This window comes from Salvelinus sp. IW2-2015, unplaced genomic scaffold (assembly GCF_002910315.2).
Source record: "Salvelinus sp. IW2-2015 unplaced genomic scaffold, ASM291031v2 Un_scaffold871, whole genome shotgun sequence".
In the NCBI taxonomy this organism is placed as follows: domain Eukaryota; kingdom Metazoa; phylum Chordata; class Actinopteri; order Salmoniformes; family Salmonidae; genus Salvelinus; species Salvelinus sp. IW2-2015.
In genome coordinates this window covers 249,155-264,256 of record NW_019942634.1, presented here as the reverse complement: position 1 = coordinate 264,256, position 15,102 = coordinate 249,155, and the positions used below count along the sequence as shown (strand labels likewise).

Sequence of the window (15,102 nt, the reverse complement as noted above, 5' to 3'; positions counted from 1 at the left end):
GTTATATTGCCTCTTCTCAACCAAAAAAACAGTTTATAACTAGAAAATGGTGTCATAAAGACGTCACATCATATGCCACCTTTTGCCCAGATCCCTGATACAGTGGGCATACTGTGTCAGGGATTTGCTGTCTGTTAATATACCCTGGTGGCGTAGGGCTCGTTGGGGTGGTATTTCTTGGGGACGAGCAGGAGCAGAATGCGATCCCACAACTGGATCCCGTTGAGCGAGGTGATTCCCATGTAGAGGAAGATCCCGAACAGAGCCGTCATCGGAATCATCTTCAGGATGGGCTCCATGAGAATGGACAGACCTGGATACAAACAGGTATTAATTAGCTTTGTCAATACAGGTGAAGGATGAAGATTCCCCTAAACACTGATGGGGTCAGTTTTGCATTTCCCCCACTAATGGTTAAGGTTAGGATTGGGGGGTGAAAATTATCKTAGATCTGTTTTTACCTAGGGAAAACAATACTACAGTATAAAATGGGCCACTATCTATCAATAATACTGCAAAAAGGACACAGTGAACAGTTACTGTATTGTGTGTGGCAGTGGAGGCTGGTTGGCGGAGTTATAGGGAGGAATGGCTCATTGTAATGTCTGGAATGGAATCAATGGAATGGTACTAAACACATCAAACCCATGGAAACAATGTGTTTAACTCTGTTCCATTTCTACCATTCCAGCCATTACAATGAGCCCGTCCTCCTATAACTCCCCCCACCAGCCTCCCCTGGTTTATGGCTATATCCTATGTGTATGTTTCTCAAGGTTTTTGTATTTAGTCAGTGGTGTAAAATATTTAAGTAAAGCTACTTTAAAGCACTACTTAAGCAGTTTTTTTCTTGGTGTCTTTACTTTACTATTTATATTTTTGACACATTTTACTTTTACTCCACTACATTACTAAAGAAAAMAATGTCCTTTTTACTTAAAATATTTTTCCTGACACCTAAAAGTACTCGTTACATTTTGAATGCTTACCAGGACAGGAAAATAGTSCCATTCACGCACTTATCAAGAGAACATCCCTGGTCATGCTTACTTCCTCTGATCTGGTAGACTCACTAAACAGTGTTGGAGTGTGCCCCTGGCTATCCTTAAAAAAAAATCTAAAAAGTGTGCTTCCTGGTTTGCTTAGTATAAGGAATTTGAAATGATTTATACTTTTACTTTTGATACTTAAGTATATTTAAAACCAAATAATTGTATACTATTACTCAACTACTATTATACTGAGTTACTTTCTTACTTCAGCCATTTTCTATTAAGGTTTACTTTTTTACTTTTACTCACGTATGACAATTGGGTACTTTTTCCACCACTGGAATTAGTAAACATTGGGTCATGTACTCTGCATATGGCAGGTGATAATCAGACAGCTATATCTTTGTACTTGTTCCCCTGAAAATATGGTTGTTTATTGCCATTTCGAAAGGTTGTTTCTGTGGTGATTTTGACTTCGAAAGGAAACCGAACATAGTGTACAAATTATTTTCGTGGCTCCTATGGTTATTGTTATACCTTACAACCAGGGCTCTTAAGTGGTACCATTTTGGTCGCATATGCTCTTATATATTTGGCTGTGCGACCTGAAATGTAATTTTGGGAGCACCAGTGGGGCCAATTTTTTAAAACAAGTTAATAATTGTTGTAATGATTAGGCTTCACTGTACCGTTGTTCCAGAGTTCTCTAGAGCAGGTATGTGGTCACCTGTTCGTCGAACATCTCATTCATCTCAACATCTCATTCCAAAATCATGGGCATTAATAGTTGGTCCTCTCTTTGCTGCTATAACAGCCTCCGCTCTTCTGGGAAGGCTTTCTACTAGATGTTGGAACATTGCTGCGGGGACTTGTTGGGCGATTAGTTTGCATTCTGGCTCGCAGTTGGCATTCCAATTTATCCCAAAGCTGTTTGATGGGGTCGACACCGATCTCGACAAACCATTTCTGTATGGACCTCACTTTGTGCCCCTACCTTTTTTAAAGGTATATGTGWCCAACAGATGCATATCTTATTGCCAGTCATGTGAAATCCATAGATTAGGGCCTAATGAATTATTTTCAATTGACTGATTTCCTTATATGAACTGTATCTAGAGCTATTTCTATGCTTCCCATTCTTAAGTTTTGTTTTTGCMTATTTTACTTTCGGTTTTGTACACCAGCTTCAAACATTTAAAAATACTATATTTTTGCTTGTGGAAYATATTATAATTCACAGGGGTACGCGCAACGCCGTCGGAGGTACGTCAAATGTGATTCAAATTCTTCTTTTCAAACAGTACATTTATATTTTACAACGAGGCTATACATTTGGGTGAGTTTTTTTCTCGCCTGAGTAGCCTCGTTTCACTAGCAGAAAATAAAATCAAACCATCTAGTGTTCAGCGAAATAACAACACAATGTCAAATACAGGTAGCCTAGTCAAACAATTAACATCCAATCACATTAACCGTTACTCTCTCACGGGAAACCTTCACTCTTAAGCAGACATTTAGAAACGAAACATGACAAATTGAAAAATAAGCCATGGGAGTTTTTTGAGCGAGAATAAAGATMACTTTTGAGTAGTAAGACATGTATAAAATCAACAGATACCATTAATAAGAAGGGGCTAGAAGCGTCTTATATGGTGAGCTACCGAGTGACTAGGACAGGCAAGCCCCATACTATTGTGGAGGACTTAATTCTTCCTGCTACTGCGGATATGGCTGGGACAATGCTGGGGGAAAAGGCCAAAAAAACTATACAGACAATGCCTTCATCAAACAACACTGTTTCACGACGCATCAGTGACACGGCAGGAGATGTTTAGAAACAATTACTGCTTCGCATACAAGACAGTGAATTATATGCGTTACAGCTGGATGAGTCAACAGACGTGGCGGGCCTGGCACAGCTCCTGGTATGTGTCCATTATGTTTTTGGGGGGTCAATTKACTTCTCTAGGATAGGGGGCGACATTTTCACTTTTGGATGAATTGGTGCRCAAATTGAATGGCCTCGTYCTCTGTCCTAGATCATATGATATGCATATTATTATTACTATTGGATAGAAAACACTCTGAAGTTTCTAAAACTGTTTGAATTATATCTGTGAGTAAAACAGAACTCATATGGCAGGCAAACTTCCAAACAGGAAGTGAAAATTCTGAAATGGGTCGCTGTGAAAGTCATCGCCTATTCAATTCTCCTATATTTATGGATCTGTATGCACTTCATACGCCTTTCCACTGGATGTCAACAGGCAGTAGAACGTGGAATGAAGCGTCTAGCTTGATGTGGGACCGGATGAGAGCCATTGGAGTGACTGGTCAGGCAGATTGCCAGTTCTTGGTCACGCACACTGGGCATGTGATGTCCTTCTCTGCCATGGGTTATATAGACATGAAGAAATCCTCCGTTTGGGACGTTATTGGATATATATGAGAAAAACATCCTGAAGATTGATTCTCAACTGAGTTTGACCAGTTTATTCGATTTGTAATATCACTTTTTGAAGTTTTCGTTCATTAGCGTAAATTTGTATGGACACGTGAACTACACATGCTAGCCAAAGTTGCTAATTCGACAGAAGTAATGGACATTATAAAACAAACAACGATTTATTGTGGAACTAGGATTCCTGGCACTGCATTCTGATGAAAGTTCATCAAAGGTAAGGGAATATTTATGATGTAATTTCGTATTTCTGTTGACTCCAACATGGCGGAGAATGGCTGAGCGCCGTCTCAGATTATTGCATGGGATGCTTTTTACTAAAGTAATTTTTTTTAATCTAACACAGCAGGGTTGCATTAAGAACCAGTGTTATCTTTAATTATATGTAAAACATGTATCTTTCATCAAAGTTTTATGATGAGTATTTCTGTATTTCACGTTACTCTCTGTAATTATTCTGGCTATTTTGGAGCCATTTCTGAACATGGCGCCAATGTAAAACCACGATTTGTGGCTATAAATATGCACATTATCGAAAAAAACATAAATGTATTGTATAACATGATGTCATATGACTGTCATCTGATGAAGATGTTCAAAGGTTAGTGATTCATTTTATCTCTATTTGTGGGATTTGTGAAAGCTATCTTTGCTTGAAAAAAATGGCTGTGTTTTTTTTTATATGGTGGTGAGCTAACATAAATATATTGTTGTGTTTTCGCTGTAAAACATTAAAAGAATCGACATGTTGGCTGGATTCACAAGATGTTTATCTTTCATTTGCTGTATGTGAACTTGTGATTTCATGATATTATATTATATTATTTACCTGTGGCGCTATGCTAGGCTATGCTAGTCAGCGTTTCTGATGACAATGATCCCGGATCCAGGATGGGTGGTTCAGAGAGTTAAGGAAGACATCCTCTTCTGCAAACCACTGGAAACCAGGACAACATGAGAGGATATTTTTAAAGTACTAGACAGCTTTGTGACATCAAATGGACTTTGGTGGTCAAGATTTGTTGTTTTCTGTACAGATGGCGCAAAAGCCATGACAGGGGTGACATAGTGGAGTGGTAACGCGCGTGCAAGCAGTTGCTCCCGACACTACTTGGGTACACTGCAGCATCCACCGAGAGGCTCCTGCTGCCAAGGGAATGCCTGACAGCTTGAAAGGCGTTTTGGACACTACAGTGAAAATGGTTAACTTTGTTAAAGCAAGGCCTCTAAACTCTCGTTTATTTTCTGCATTATGCAATGATATGGGCAGCGACCATGTAACGCTGGTTAACAAGGGGCAAAGTACTGACACGTTTTTTTGAATTGAGAGACGAGCTTAAAGTTTTCTTTATTGACCATCATTTTCACTTGTCTGACCACTTGCATGATGATGAGTTTCTCACACGACTGGCCTATCTGGGTGATGTTTTTCTTGCCTGAATGATCTGAATCTAGGATTACAGGAACTCTCCACAACTATATTCAACGTGTGGGACACAATTGAGGCTATGATTAAGAAGTTGGAGCTCTTTTCTGTCTGCATTAACAAGGACAACACACAGGTCTTTCCATCATTGTATGATTGCTTTGTGTGCAAAATACAAATAGTCTGGGTAGCCATTTGATTAGGTGTTCAGGAGTCTTATGGCTTGGGGGTAGAAGCTGTTTAGAAGCCTCTTGGACCTAGACTTGGTGCTCTGATACCGCTTGCGTGCMGTAGCAGAGAGAACAGTCTATGACTAGGGTGGCTGGAGTCTTAGGGTCTTCCTCTGACACCGCCTGGTATAGAGGTCCTGGATGGCAAGAAGCATGGCCAAGGTGATGTACTAGGGCTGTTCGTGCCTTGCGGTCGGAGGCCGAGCAGTTGCCATACCAGGCAGTGATGCCACCAGTCAGGATGCTCTCGATGGTGCAGCTGTATGGTGGTGGATCTGAGGACCTATGTAAAATCTTTTCAGTCTCCTGAGGGGGAATATGTTTTGTTGTGCCCTCTTAATGACTGTCTTGGTGTGCTTGGACCATGTTCGATTGTTGGTGATGTGGACATCAAGGAACTTGAAGCTCTCAACTTGCTCCACTGCAGCCCGGTCGCTGAGAATGGGGGCGTGCTCYGTCCACTTTTTCCTGTAGTCCACAATCATCTCCTTTGTCTTGATCACGTTGAGGGAGAGGTTGTTGTCCTGGCACCACACGGCCAGGTCTCCTCCCTATAGGCTGTCACYTCGTTGTCGGTGATCAGGCCTACCACTGTTGTGTCATTGGCAAACTTAATGAGGGTGCTGGAGTCGTGCCTGGCCGTGCAGTCATGGGTGAACAGGGAATACAGGAGAGGACTGAGCACGCAACCCTGAGGGGCCCCTGTGTTGAGGATCAGCATGGCGGATGTGTTGTTACCTAGCCTTACCACCTGGGGCGGCCCGTCAGGAAGTCCAGGATCCAGTTGCAGAGGGAGGTTTTTAGTCCCAGGGTCCTTAGCTTATTGATGAGCTTTGCGGGCACTATGGTGTTGAATGCTGAGCTGTAGTCAATMAATAGCATTCTCACATAGGTGTTCCATTTGTCCAGGTGTGAAAGGGCAGTGTGGAGTGCAATAGAGATTGCATCATCTGTGGATCTGTTGGGGTGGTATGCAAATTGGAGTGGGTCTAGGGTTTCTGGGATAATGGTGTGGATGTGAGCCATGACCAGCCTTTCAAAGCACTTCATGGCTACAGARGTGAGTGCTACAAGTCGGTAGTCGTTTAGGCAGGTTACCTTGGTATTCTTAGGCACAGGGACTATGGTGGTCTGCTTAAAACATGTTGGTAGGGCTGCGCTCAGAGTTTTTTGCCTTGGCAAATTGTGCTGTTAAGACACTGATGCCCTTTGCAACCACGTACTTATGTGAGAGTGGATTCTCAGACCTCACTAGCATGAAAACTAAATACAAGCACAAACTGTGTGTGGAAAATGATATAAAACTGAGACTCTCCGATACAACCCAACATTGCAGAGTTATGTGCATCCTTTCAAACACACCCTTCTCATTTATTTATTTATTTATTTTTACCCCAATTTCGTGGTATCCAATTGGTAGTAGTTACAGTCTTGTCTCATCGCTGCAACTCCCATACAGACTCGGGAGAGGCGAAGMTCGAGAGCCATGGGTCCTCCGAAACACAACCCAACCTAGCCGCACTGCTTCTTGACACAATGCACATCCAACCCGGAAGCCAGCCYCACCAATGTGTCGGAGGAAACACCGTACACCTGGCYACCRGGTCAGCGTGCACTGCGCCTGGCCCGCCACAGGAGTCGCTAGTGCGCGATGCGARAAGGATATCCCTGCCGGGCKAAACCCTCCCTAACCCGGACGATGCTGTGTCAATTGTGCATCGCCCCATGGACCTCCCGGTTGCGGCCGGCTGRGACAGAGCCTGGGCTCAAACCCAGAYTCTCTGGTGGCACAGCTAGCACTGCGATGCAGTGCCTTAGACCACTGCGCCACCYGGGAGGCCCACACGCTTCTCATTAACCTGTGGTAAGTTATTCACAATTRTTGATGAACAAATYCGTTTTTATATGCAAGATTGATAAATAAAGAGCACAATTATTGATTATTATTATATTATTATTTGTGCCCTGGTCCGATAAGAGCTCTTTGTCACTTCCCACCAGCCGGGTTGTGACAAAAACTCACACTCATTCTTATGCTTAATAAATGTATTGTATAGTGTGTGTGTGGCAGGCTTACAATGATGGCAAAAAACAACATTGAGAGTGAGCTGACCCTGGTGCTAGAGGGGGTACGCAGCTGGAGGTTGAATATTTGAAGGGGTACGGGACTATAAAAGTTTGGGAACCACTGCTCTACACTATACTTGCTTGTTTTGTCACATAAACTGAAATTAGGCAAACTATTCGAATTTTAGCAACCAGGAAATGGCGGTGTGATTCCTGCGTAGTGCATCTTTAAAGTTACATTGTTAGGACAGTCACCATTTCGTTACAATACGATTTGGCACATTTTTTATATTTTCCATARATTTTAATAAAAAAATATATTTCGTAGAAATAAATTTAAATGCATTTTTTTGTATTTACCAAATATATCGATAAATACATTAAACATATATTCTAAAATACATTATTTAATGTATTTCAGAATGTATTTTGAACTACTGTCACGACTCCCCTCCCCTGTCACGACTCCCCTTCCCGTTCGGGTGGCGCTCGGCGGTCGTTGTCGCCGGCCTACTAGCTGCCACTGATTCTTTCCTCCCCCTCCTTGTCTCTTTATTGGTTACACCTGTTATGCGTTTGTGGTGATTAMTTGGGCTTTATTAGTCAGCCGGCCCGCCTGTTTCTTTSTGCGGGATTGTTTGTGGTAACATTTGTGTATGTTGGAGACGAACGTGTTTGTTCCTGTTCGTGGGTTTTGCTGGATTGTTTTAGTCCCCGTGTTTGGGGCATTTGTTTTTCAGCACCCAGTGTTTCGTGGGGTGGCCTATGTCCGCCGTGTGTGCATTAAAGAGCACTACCTTGAACTCTCTGTTTCCTGCGCCTGACTTCACACCCACGACACCCAGATCGTTACAACTACATTYAGTCAAAATACTTTAATAAAGCACTACTTAAGTATTTTTGGCGGGTCTCTGTACTTTACATTACTATTTATATTATTGACAACTTTGACTTTTTTTTCACTACATTCCAAAAGAAAATAATGTACTTTTTACTCCATACATTTTCCCTGACACCCAAAAGTGCTCGTTACATTTTGGATGCTTAGCAGGACAGGAAAATGGTTKAAGTCATGTACTTATCAAGAGAACATCCCTGGTCATCTGTACTGCTTCTGATCTGACGGACTCACTAAACACACATGCTTCGTTTGTAAGTGGTGTCTGAGTGTTGGAGTGTGCCCCCGGCAATCCATAAAAAAAGAAAAGAAAATGGTGCCGTCTGGTTTGCTTAATATAAGGAATTGGAAATTATTTATACATTTGCTTTCGATACTAAAGTATATTTTTGCAATTACATTAACTTTAGATCCTTAAGTATATTTAAAACCATATACTTTTAGACTTTTACTCAAGGAGTATTTTACCTGGTGACCTTTTASTTGAGTCATTTTCTATTAAGGTACGGTATCTTTACTTTTACTCAAGTATGACAATTGGGTACTTTTTCCACCGCTGTGATCAAGTAGTGAGGTCACTCACCGACGAGCAGAGCCACCAGAATCCCACTGACCCTCTGCTCCACAACCTTCTCGATCTCCGGCTTGGGCCCCTTGCTCATGACGGTGAGGGCGTTGGCGTGGGTAACCGAACGCACGGTGGTGGCACTCAGCCACGGCACGCCAAAAATGGCACCAAACCCGCCCATGCCCACCAGGATGAGGAGGTCCAGATGGAAGCCGGATCCCTTGACCATCTTCCTCTCCGGCTTACTCACAATCAGACTGACAAGGAAGAAAATAAAGGTTTGGTTATGGGTAATGGTTAGGGGTAAGGATTGTGTATCTATGGCCTTGTCCAGAAACAATCCTTAGAAACAAATGTGTAGGAGATGGGGAATAGGGGTTTTGGACTGGGCCATCATAATGTAACCCTGTCCAGAAAAAAAAAACTAGCCCCTACAACCTACAGTCGCCTTTCTGAGGGCAAGGTGGAGATACAAGCATATTGCTCTCTGAGTATGTTTTCCACAATAACTTATTATTCCATATCTCAGTTACTTTTGTAACTGAAATTTCTATCCAATGACTTATTTCACAATCACACAATTTCACTTGTAAATGGCCTGATTTACAAGTGAAATAACCCGATTTTTGGCAAATGGCCTGATTTTAAACTGTAAACGTTGTAAATCGCCTGATTACTGATTGACAGCTGTCACTCACGTGGTGATCTGGGACTCGAGGAAGATGAGGATGAAGACGAGACAAGCGGGCACACAGCAAGCGAACATGACCCACACGGGGAAAGTCTTGTGTTCGCCAAACGGGTTGATGAGCCAACCTCTGGCAGCAGGGTTTGACACCGTCAGACCCTTGGGTACTGCCAGTTTCTAAGCAGGGAAAGACACCAGTTAGGGTGGCGAACTTTTAATTAATTTGATCTATTCCTACCTCAGGTAAGTTACGCTTATTATGCTCAACTCACACTACAAGTTTATTCTATAACAAAGTGAATTTATACTTTAGTTGAAAGTAGGGTTGAAAATACTTTATAAAATATGGTTTATAATTTTGTGTAGTCTGAACATTTCCAGAAAACCTGCAGTCATAGAAATAAGGACTTAGCCTGAGTGCCAGTCTGTTTGTGCCACCATACCAACATGTTTGGTCCGACAATGACAGAGCAATGGAGTTGGAAAGAGCACAAACATATCTGAGACCAGGCTAGCAAGGACTAACCTGGGTGTACGCATCCTCTATGTTGATGTCCACAACACACATTAAGAAAATAGCAATGGGCACRCCAAAGTCCCCAATCAAGCGCCTGATCTGAAAGGCAGACAAACACATAACAACAAAGTTTGACAAGTGTATCTGACTGGTTCCAAGGCTAGTGCCGAGTCCCCTGTCTTATAATTTAAAGTGCTTATAGCACTTGAATAATTTAATTGAGTTGAACTTTATTGATCCCCAATCCYGGAGGGGATGGGAATGTAAAAAACATTGTTAAAACTAAAGATACAAGCCCTATTGAAAGGAAACCATGCTACAATTGAAATGAGTCTGTTGACGTTATCCTCAATGTGTGCATTGTTGTATTCACATAGKTGAGGCCACTTTAAATGTACATTCAATTGTCGAATAAACATGTATTAATTAATATCATTACCTTTCCAGGTAGGAAGGTCCCGTTCTTGAACTGGCGCAGGAAGAAGGCGATTAAGAAGCATCCAAACATGAGGCACATGGAGAGCAGGGCCGTGTTGGGGTAGGCCCGGTCCAGGATGTTGACTGTGGTGGTGGTGTTGCCCGAGCTGTTGTCATACAGGTGGTTGTGGATCACCACTGGGTGCCATGGGTCCTCCACCGTGTTGTTGAGGTGGTCGTAGTTCAGGATCAATGGGTGGGCCTTGAAAATCTACAGACAGCGATTGGATGAATGTTGATTGTGCTTTTTGAAAAAGCTGTATTTACATTCCTGTTTTTTAGCAAAAACAATGATTTATTTCTCCGGTCTTTTGAGTCAAATACCAGTAATGGATATTGAAATAAAGTTAAGAGAGAGCAATAGGATTGGAGACAGTGGAGTAATGTAACAGTAATGACAGTGTAATAATGTAATGTAACAGTATTGACAGTGGAGAAATGTAATGTAATGACAGTGGATTAACGTAATGTAACGGTAATGACAGTGGAGTAATGTAATGGAAAAAATAATGACAGTAGACTGAATTAATGTAACATTAATGACAGTTGAGTAGTGTCATGTAACAGGATGGACAAAGGTGGGATGGTGATGTATACCCTGCCCAGCTTGGCGAAGGTCTCATAGATGAAGATGAGGGAGATAAGGATGGAGAAGATCTCCTGGGTGAAGCGGGAGATGAAGCGGACCAAGAAACTGCCCTCGAACGCCACGATGACCACCACGATGACCACCAGCCACACGCCCACCCACACACGCCCCACAATGTACTCAATGTCCTGAGACTTACAGAACTGAATGGAATGGAATGGAAAGACTCCAGGTTATTGCCAGTGGTCAGTGATATTTAGTGGTATTCTACATATACTGTAGTCAAAGCGATATGTGAAAATGATGTGAAATTTTTCATCAAAACATGAAACTTAGTACACTTCAACAGTTTGGAGCCCTGAACATTTTCAGATATGGATCCATCGCAAAAACAACTCACGACGGCTGTGGTGGCCATTTTCCATTCCTACATAACCAAATATTGTATTTTACCTCATATCTCCAAAACCAAACATAATAACATCAAATGTTCTATGTCTACTCCTATGTTTACAATGATGCCATGCACAACTTCAAAAATCACTCCAGGCGGCCATGGTGGCCATTTTGCTATTCCGCCACAACCACCTGGCTCCATATTTGAAAATAATCAGGGCCCCAAACTGTACAAGTGTACCAAGTTTCATACTTTTATTAAAAAGTGAATATATCACCTAGAATTTGGCACATATTGCCTGGACTAATAGGATATGCCGTATGCACATCTTTAGCATTCTCATATCACCATTTACTATTCATCATACATTTAATTAAATATGATGAAACAGATATGACACCACATACATAACAGAAAGAAAAAAACACACTAACAAAAACACTTGAATAAGATGCATCGTTGCATGCACGATGGAATATCAGTTTTATCTCGATCAMATATAGAGAGCCATAGCTCTTTAGTCATTTTGCAGGTGCTGCGTTACAAGYGGAGTCACTCACGGCAAAGAAYGCCTCCTCAAACACRAGAAGTGGGCCTGAYAAGCCGATGACCAGGACTGGCTGGGCTGCGATGCAGCAGAAAATGACTCCCTGGACACAGGTGGAGACCAGGAGCTCAGACACACCCATCATGTTGTCCACCTTATCAGCTGAAGTGGGAAAGGAGAGGTTATGGCGTTACAGACATGGGTTTGAATAGTATTTGTTTTCTTTCAAATATTTTAGTTGCATTAGATTGAGCTTGCCTAACCCAATGGAATAGTCCCCAAAGTACAAATCACACCCATCTGGCACACCTGACAGGCTCACTCTGACACATAGATAACACGAACACACATGTATATACACACACACACACACACACACATACATGTGAACACGTAATCAAGCATGTACAACACACACACAAACAGTAATTACCTAGCAATCCTCCGAAGGTGACGGCAGGGGACAGGGCAGCGAAGTAGATGAAGATGATAGCGGCGAGAACTTGAGCGTTGAGGGCATCGGTGAAGTCACTCACATAGTGCTCGTAGCGTCTCTTCGCATCTCGTATCATCCCGCCGAACGGCCGACCCGTACGAACCAGAGGATCCTCAGGAGCAGGCCCAGATGGTTTGGAAGCTAYGAAAAGATTAGGTATAGCTAAGCTGGGAAGGTTTGGAGTATACAGTACCAGTCAAAWGTTTGGACACACCTACWCATTSAAGGGTTTCTCTACATTTGTACTATTTTCTACGCTGTAGAYTAATAGTGAAGACATCAAAACTATGAAATAACAAATATGGAATCAAATATATTTTAGATTTTAGATTCTTCAAAGTAGCCACCCTTTGCCTTGATGACAGCATTGCACACTCTTGGCATTCTCTCAACCAGCTTCATGAGGAATGCTTTTCCAACAGTCTTGAAAGAGTTCCCACATATGCTGAGCACTTGTTGGCTGCTTTTCCTTCACTTTGCGGTCCAACTCATCCCAAACCCTCTCAATTGGTTGAGGTCGAGTGATTGTGAAGGCCAGGTCATCTGATGCAGCACTCCATCACTCTCCTTGGTCAATTAGCCCTTGCACAGCATGGAGGTGTGCTTTGGGTCATTGTCTTGTTGAAAAACAAATGATAGTCCCACTAAGCGCAAACCAGATGGGATGATGTATTGCTGCAGAATGCTATGGTAACCATGCTTGTTAAGTGTGCCTTGAATACTACATAAAATCACAGACAGTGACACCCYCAAAGCACCCCCACACCTGCTCTTTTATGCTTCACAGTGGGAACCACACATGCGGAGATCATCCATTCACCTATTCTGTGTCTCACAAAGACACGGCAGTTGGAACCAAAAATCTCAAATTTGGACTCATCAGACCAAAGGACACATTTCCACCGCTCTAAAGTCCATTGCTCGTGTTTCTTGGCCCAAGCAAGTCTCTTTGTCTTATTGGTGTCCTTTAGTAGTGGTTTCTTTTCAGCAATTCGACCATGAAGGCCTGATTTATGCAGTCTCTCATGAAAAGTTGATGTTGAGATGTGTCTGTTACTTGAACTCTGTGAAGCATTTATTTTGGTTGCAATCTGAGGTGCAGTGAACTATAATGAAATTGTCCTCTGCAGCAGAGGTAACCCTGGGTGTTCCTTTCCTGTGGTGGTCGTGAGAGCCAGTTTCATCATAGCGCTTGATGGGTTTTACGACTGCACATAAGGAAACTTTCAAAGTTCTTGAAATGTTCCGCATTGACTGACCTTTGTGTCTTAAAGAATTGATTGGTTGTCATTTCACTTTGCTAATTTGTGCTGTTCTTGCCACAATATGAACTTGGTCTTTAACAAATAGGGCTATCTTCTGTATACCACCCCTACCTTGTCACAACACAACTGATTGGCTCAAACGCATTAAGAATGAAAGAAATTCCACAAATTAACAAGGCACACCTGTTAATTGAAATGCATTCCAGGTGACTACCTCATGAAGCTGGTTGAAAGAATGCCAAGAGTGTGGAATGCTGTCATCAAGGCAAAGGGAGGCTACTTTGAAATATAAAATATATTTTGATTTGTTCAACACGTTTTTGGTTACCACATGATTCCATATATGTGTTATTTCATAGTTTTGATGTCTTCACTATTATTCTACAATGTAGAAAATAGTAAAAATAAAGAAAAACCCTGGAATAAGTTGGTGTGTCCAAACTTTTGACTGGTACTGTACTTCTAATAAAAAACATTTAAATTAGAGAGGAACACTGATATACATTTTTTTGGGGGAAAAGGTTACAGTTGAAGTTAGAAGTTTACATATACTTTAGCCAAATACATTTAAACTCAGTTTTTCACAATTCCTGACATTTTATCCTTTCCCTGTCTTAGGTCAGTTAGGATCACCACTTTATTTTAAGAATGTGAAATGTCAGAACAATAGTTAAGAGAATGATTTATTTCAGCTTTCATTTCTTTCATCACATTCCCAGTGGGTCAGAAGTTTACATACACTCAATCAGTATTGGTAGCGTTGCCTTTAAATTGTTTAACTTGGGTCAAATGTTTCGAGCCTTCCACAAGCTTCCCAAAATAAGTTGGGTGAATTTTGGCCCATTCCTCCTGACAGAGCTGGTGTAACTGAGTCAGGTTCGTAGGCCTCCCTTGGCTCGCACAGCTTTTTTATTCTGCCCAATTTTCTATAGGATTGAGGTAGGGCTTTGTGATGGCACTCCAATACTTGACTTTGTTGTCCTTAAGCCATTGTGCCACAACTTTGGAAGATTTCTTGGGTCATTGTCCATTGGAAGACCAATTTGCGACAGCTTTACTTCCTGACTGATATCTTGAGATGTTACTTCAATATATCCACAATATTTTTCCTCTCATGTTGCCATTTATTTTGTGAAGTGCACTATCCCTCCTGAAGCAAAGCACCCACAACATGATGCTGCCACCCCGTGCTTCAGTTGGGATGGTGTTTCTTCGGCTTGCAGCAGCCCTTTTTCTCAAACATAATGATGGTCATTATGGCAAACAGGCCTTGAATACATCTACAGGAACACCTCCAATTGACTCAAAATTATGTCATTAGCTTATCAGAAGCTTCTAAAGCCATGACATACATTTTTTGGAATTTTCCAAAACTGTTTAAAGGCACAGTCAACTTAGTGTATGTAACTTTGCCCACTGGAATTGTGATACAGTGAATATAAGTGAAATATCTGTCTGTAAACAATTGTTGTAAAAATGATTTG

At 41.8% G+C, this 15,102-nt stretch overlaps 1 protein-coding gene across 1 annotated transcript in view; it reads right to left on the bottom strand.

Annotated features, from left to right (window-relative positions):
* Positions 1–15,102, bottom strand: part of slc4a1b (solute carrier family 4 member 1b (Diego blood group)) — a 30,378-nt gene that overhangs the window by 2,311 nt on the left and 12,965 nt on the right. Inside the window, exons 8-15 of the mRNA XM_024136301.2 lie at positions 12,291–12,494; positions 11,871–12,019; positions 10,922–11,116; positions 10,287–10,535; positions 9,857–9,946; positions 9,341–9,507; positions 8,658–8,899; positions 144–313 (exon numbers count right to left, since the gene is read on the bottom strand). Of these exons, the coding sequence (XP_023992069.1) occupies positions 144–313; positions 8,658–8,899; positions 9,341–9,507; positions 9,857–9,946; positions 10,287–10,535; positions 10,922–11,116; positions 11,871–12,019; positions 12,291–12,494 (1,466 nt within the window). The remainder of the gene's footprint in view (positions 1–143; positions 314–8,657; positions 8,900–9,340; positions 9,508–9,856; positions 9,947–10,286; positions 10,536–10,921; positions 11,117–11,870; positions 12,020–12,290; positions 12,495–15,102) is intronic.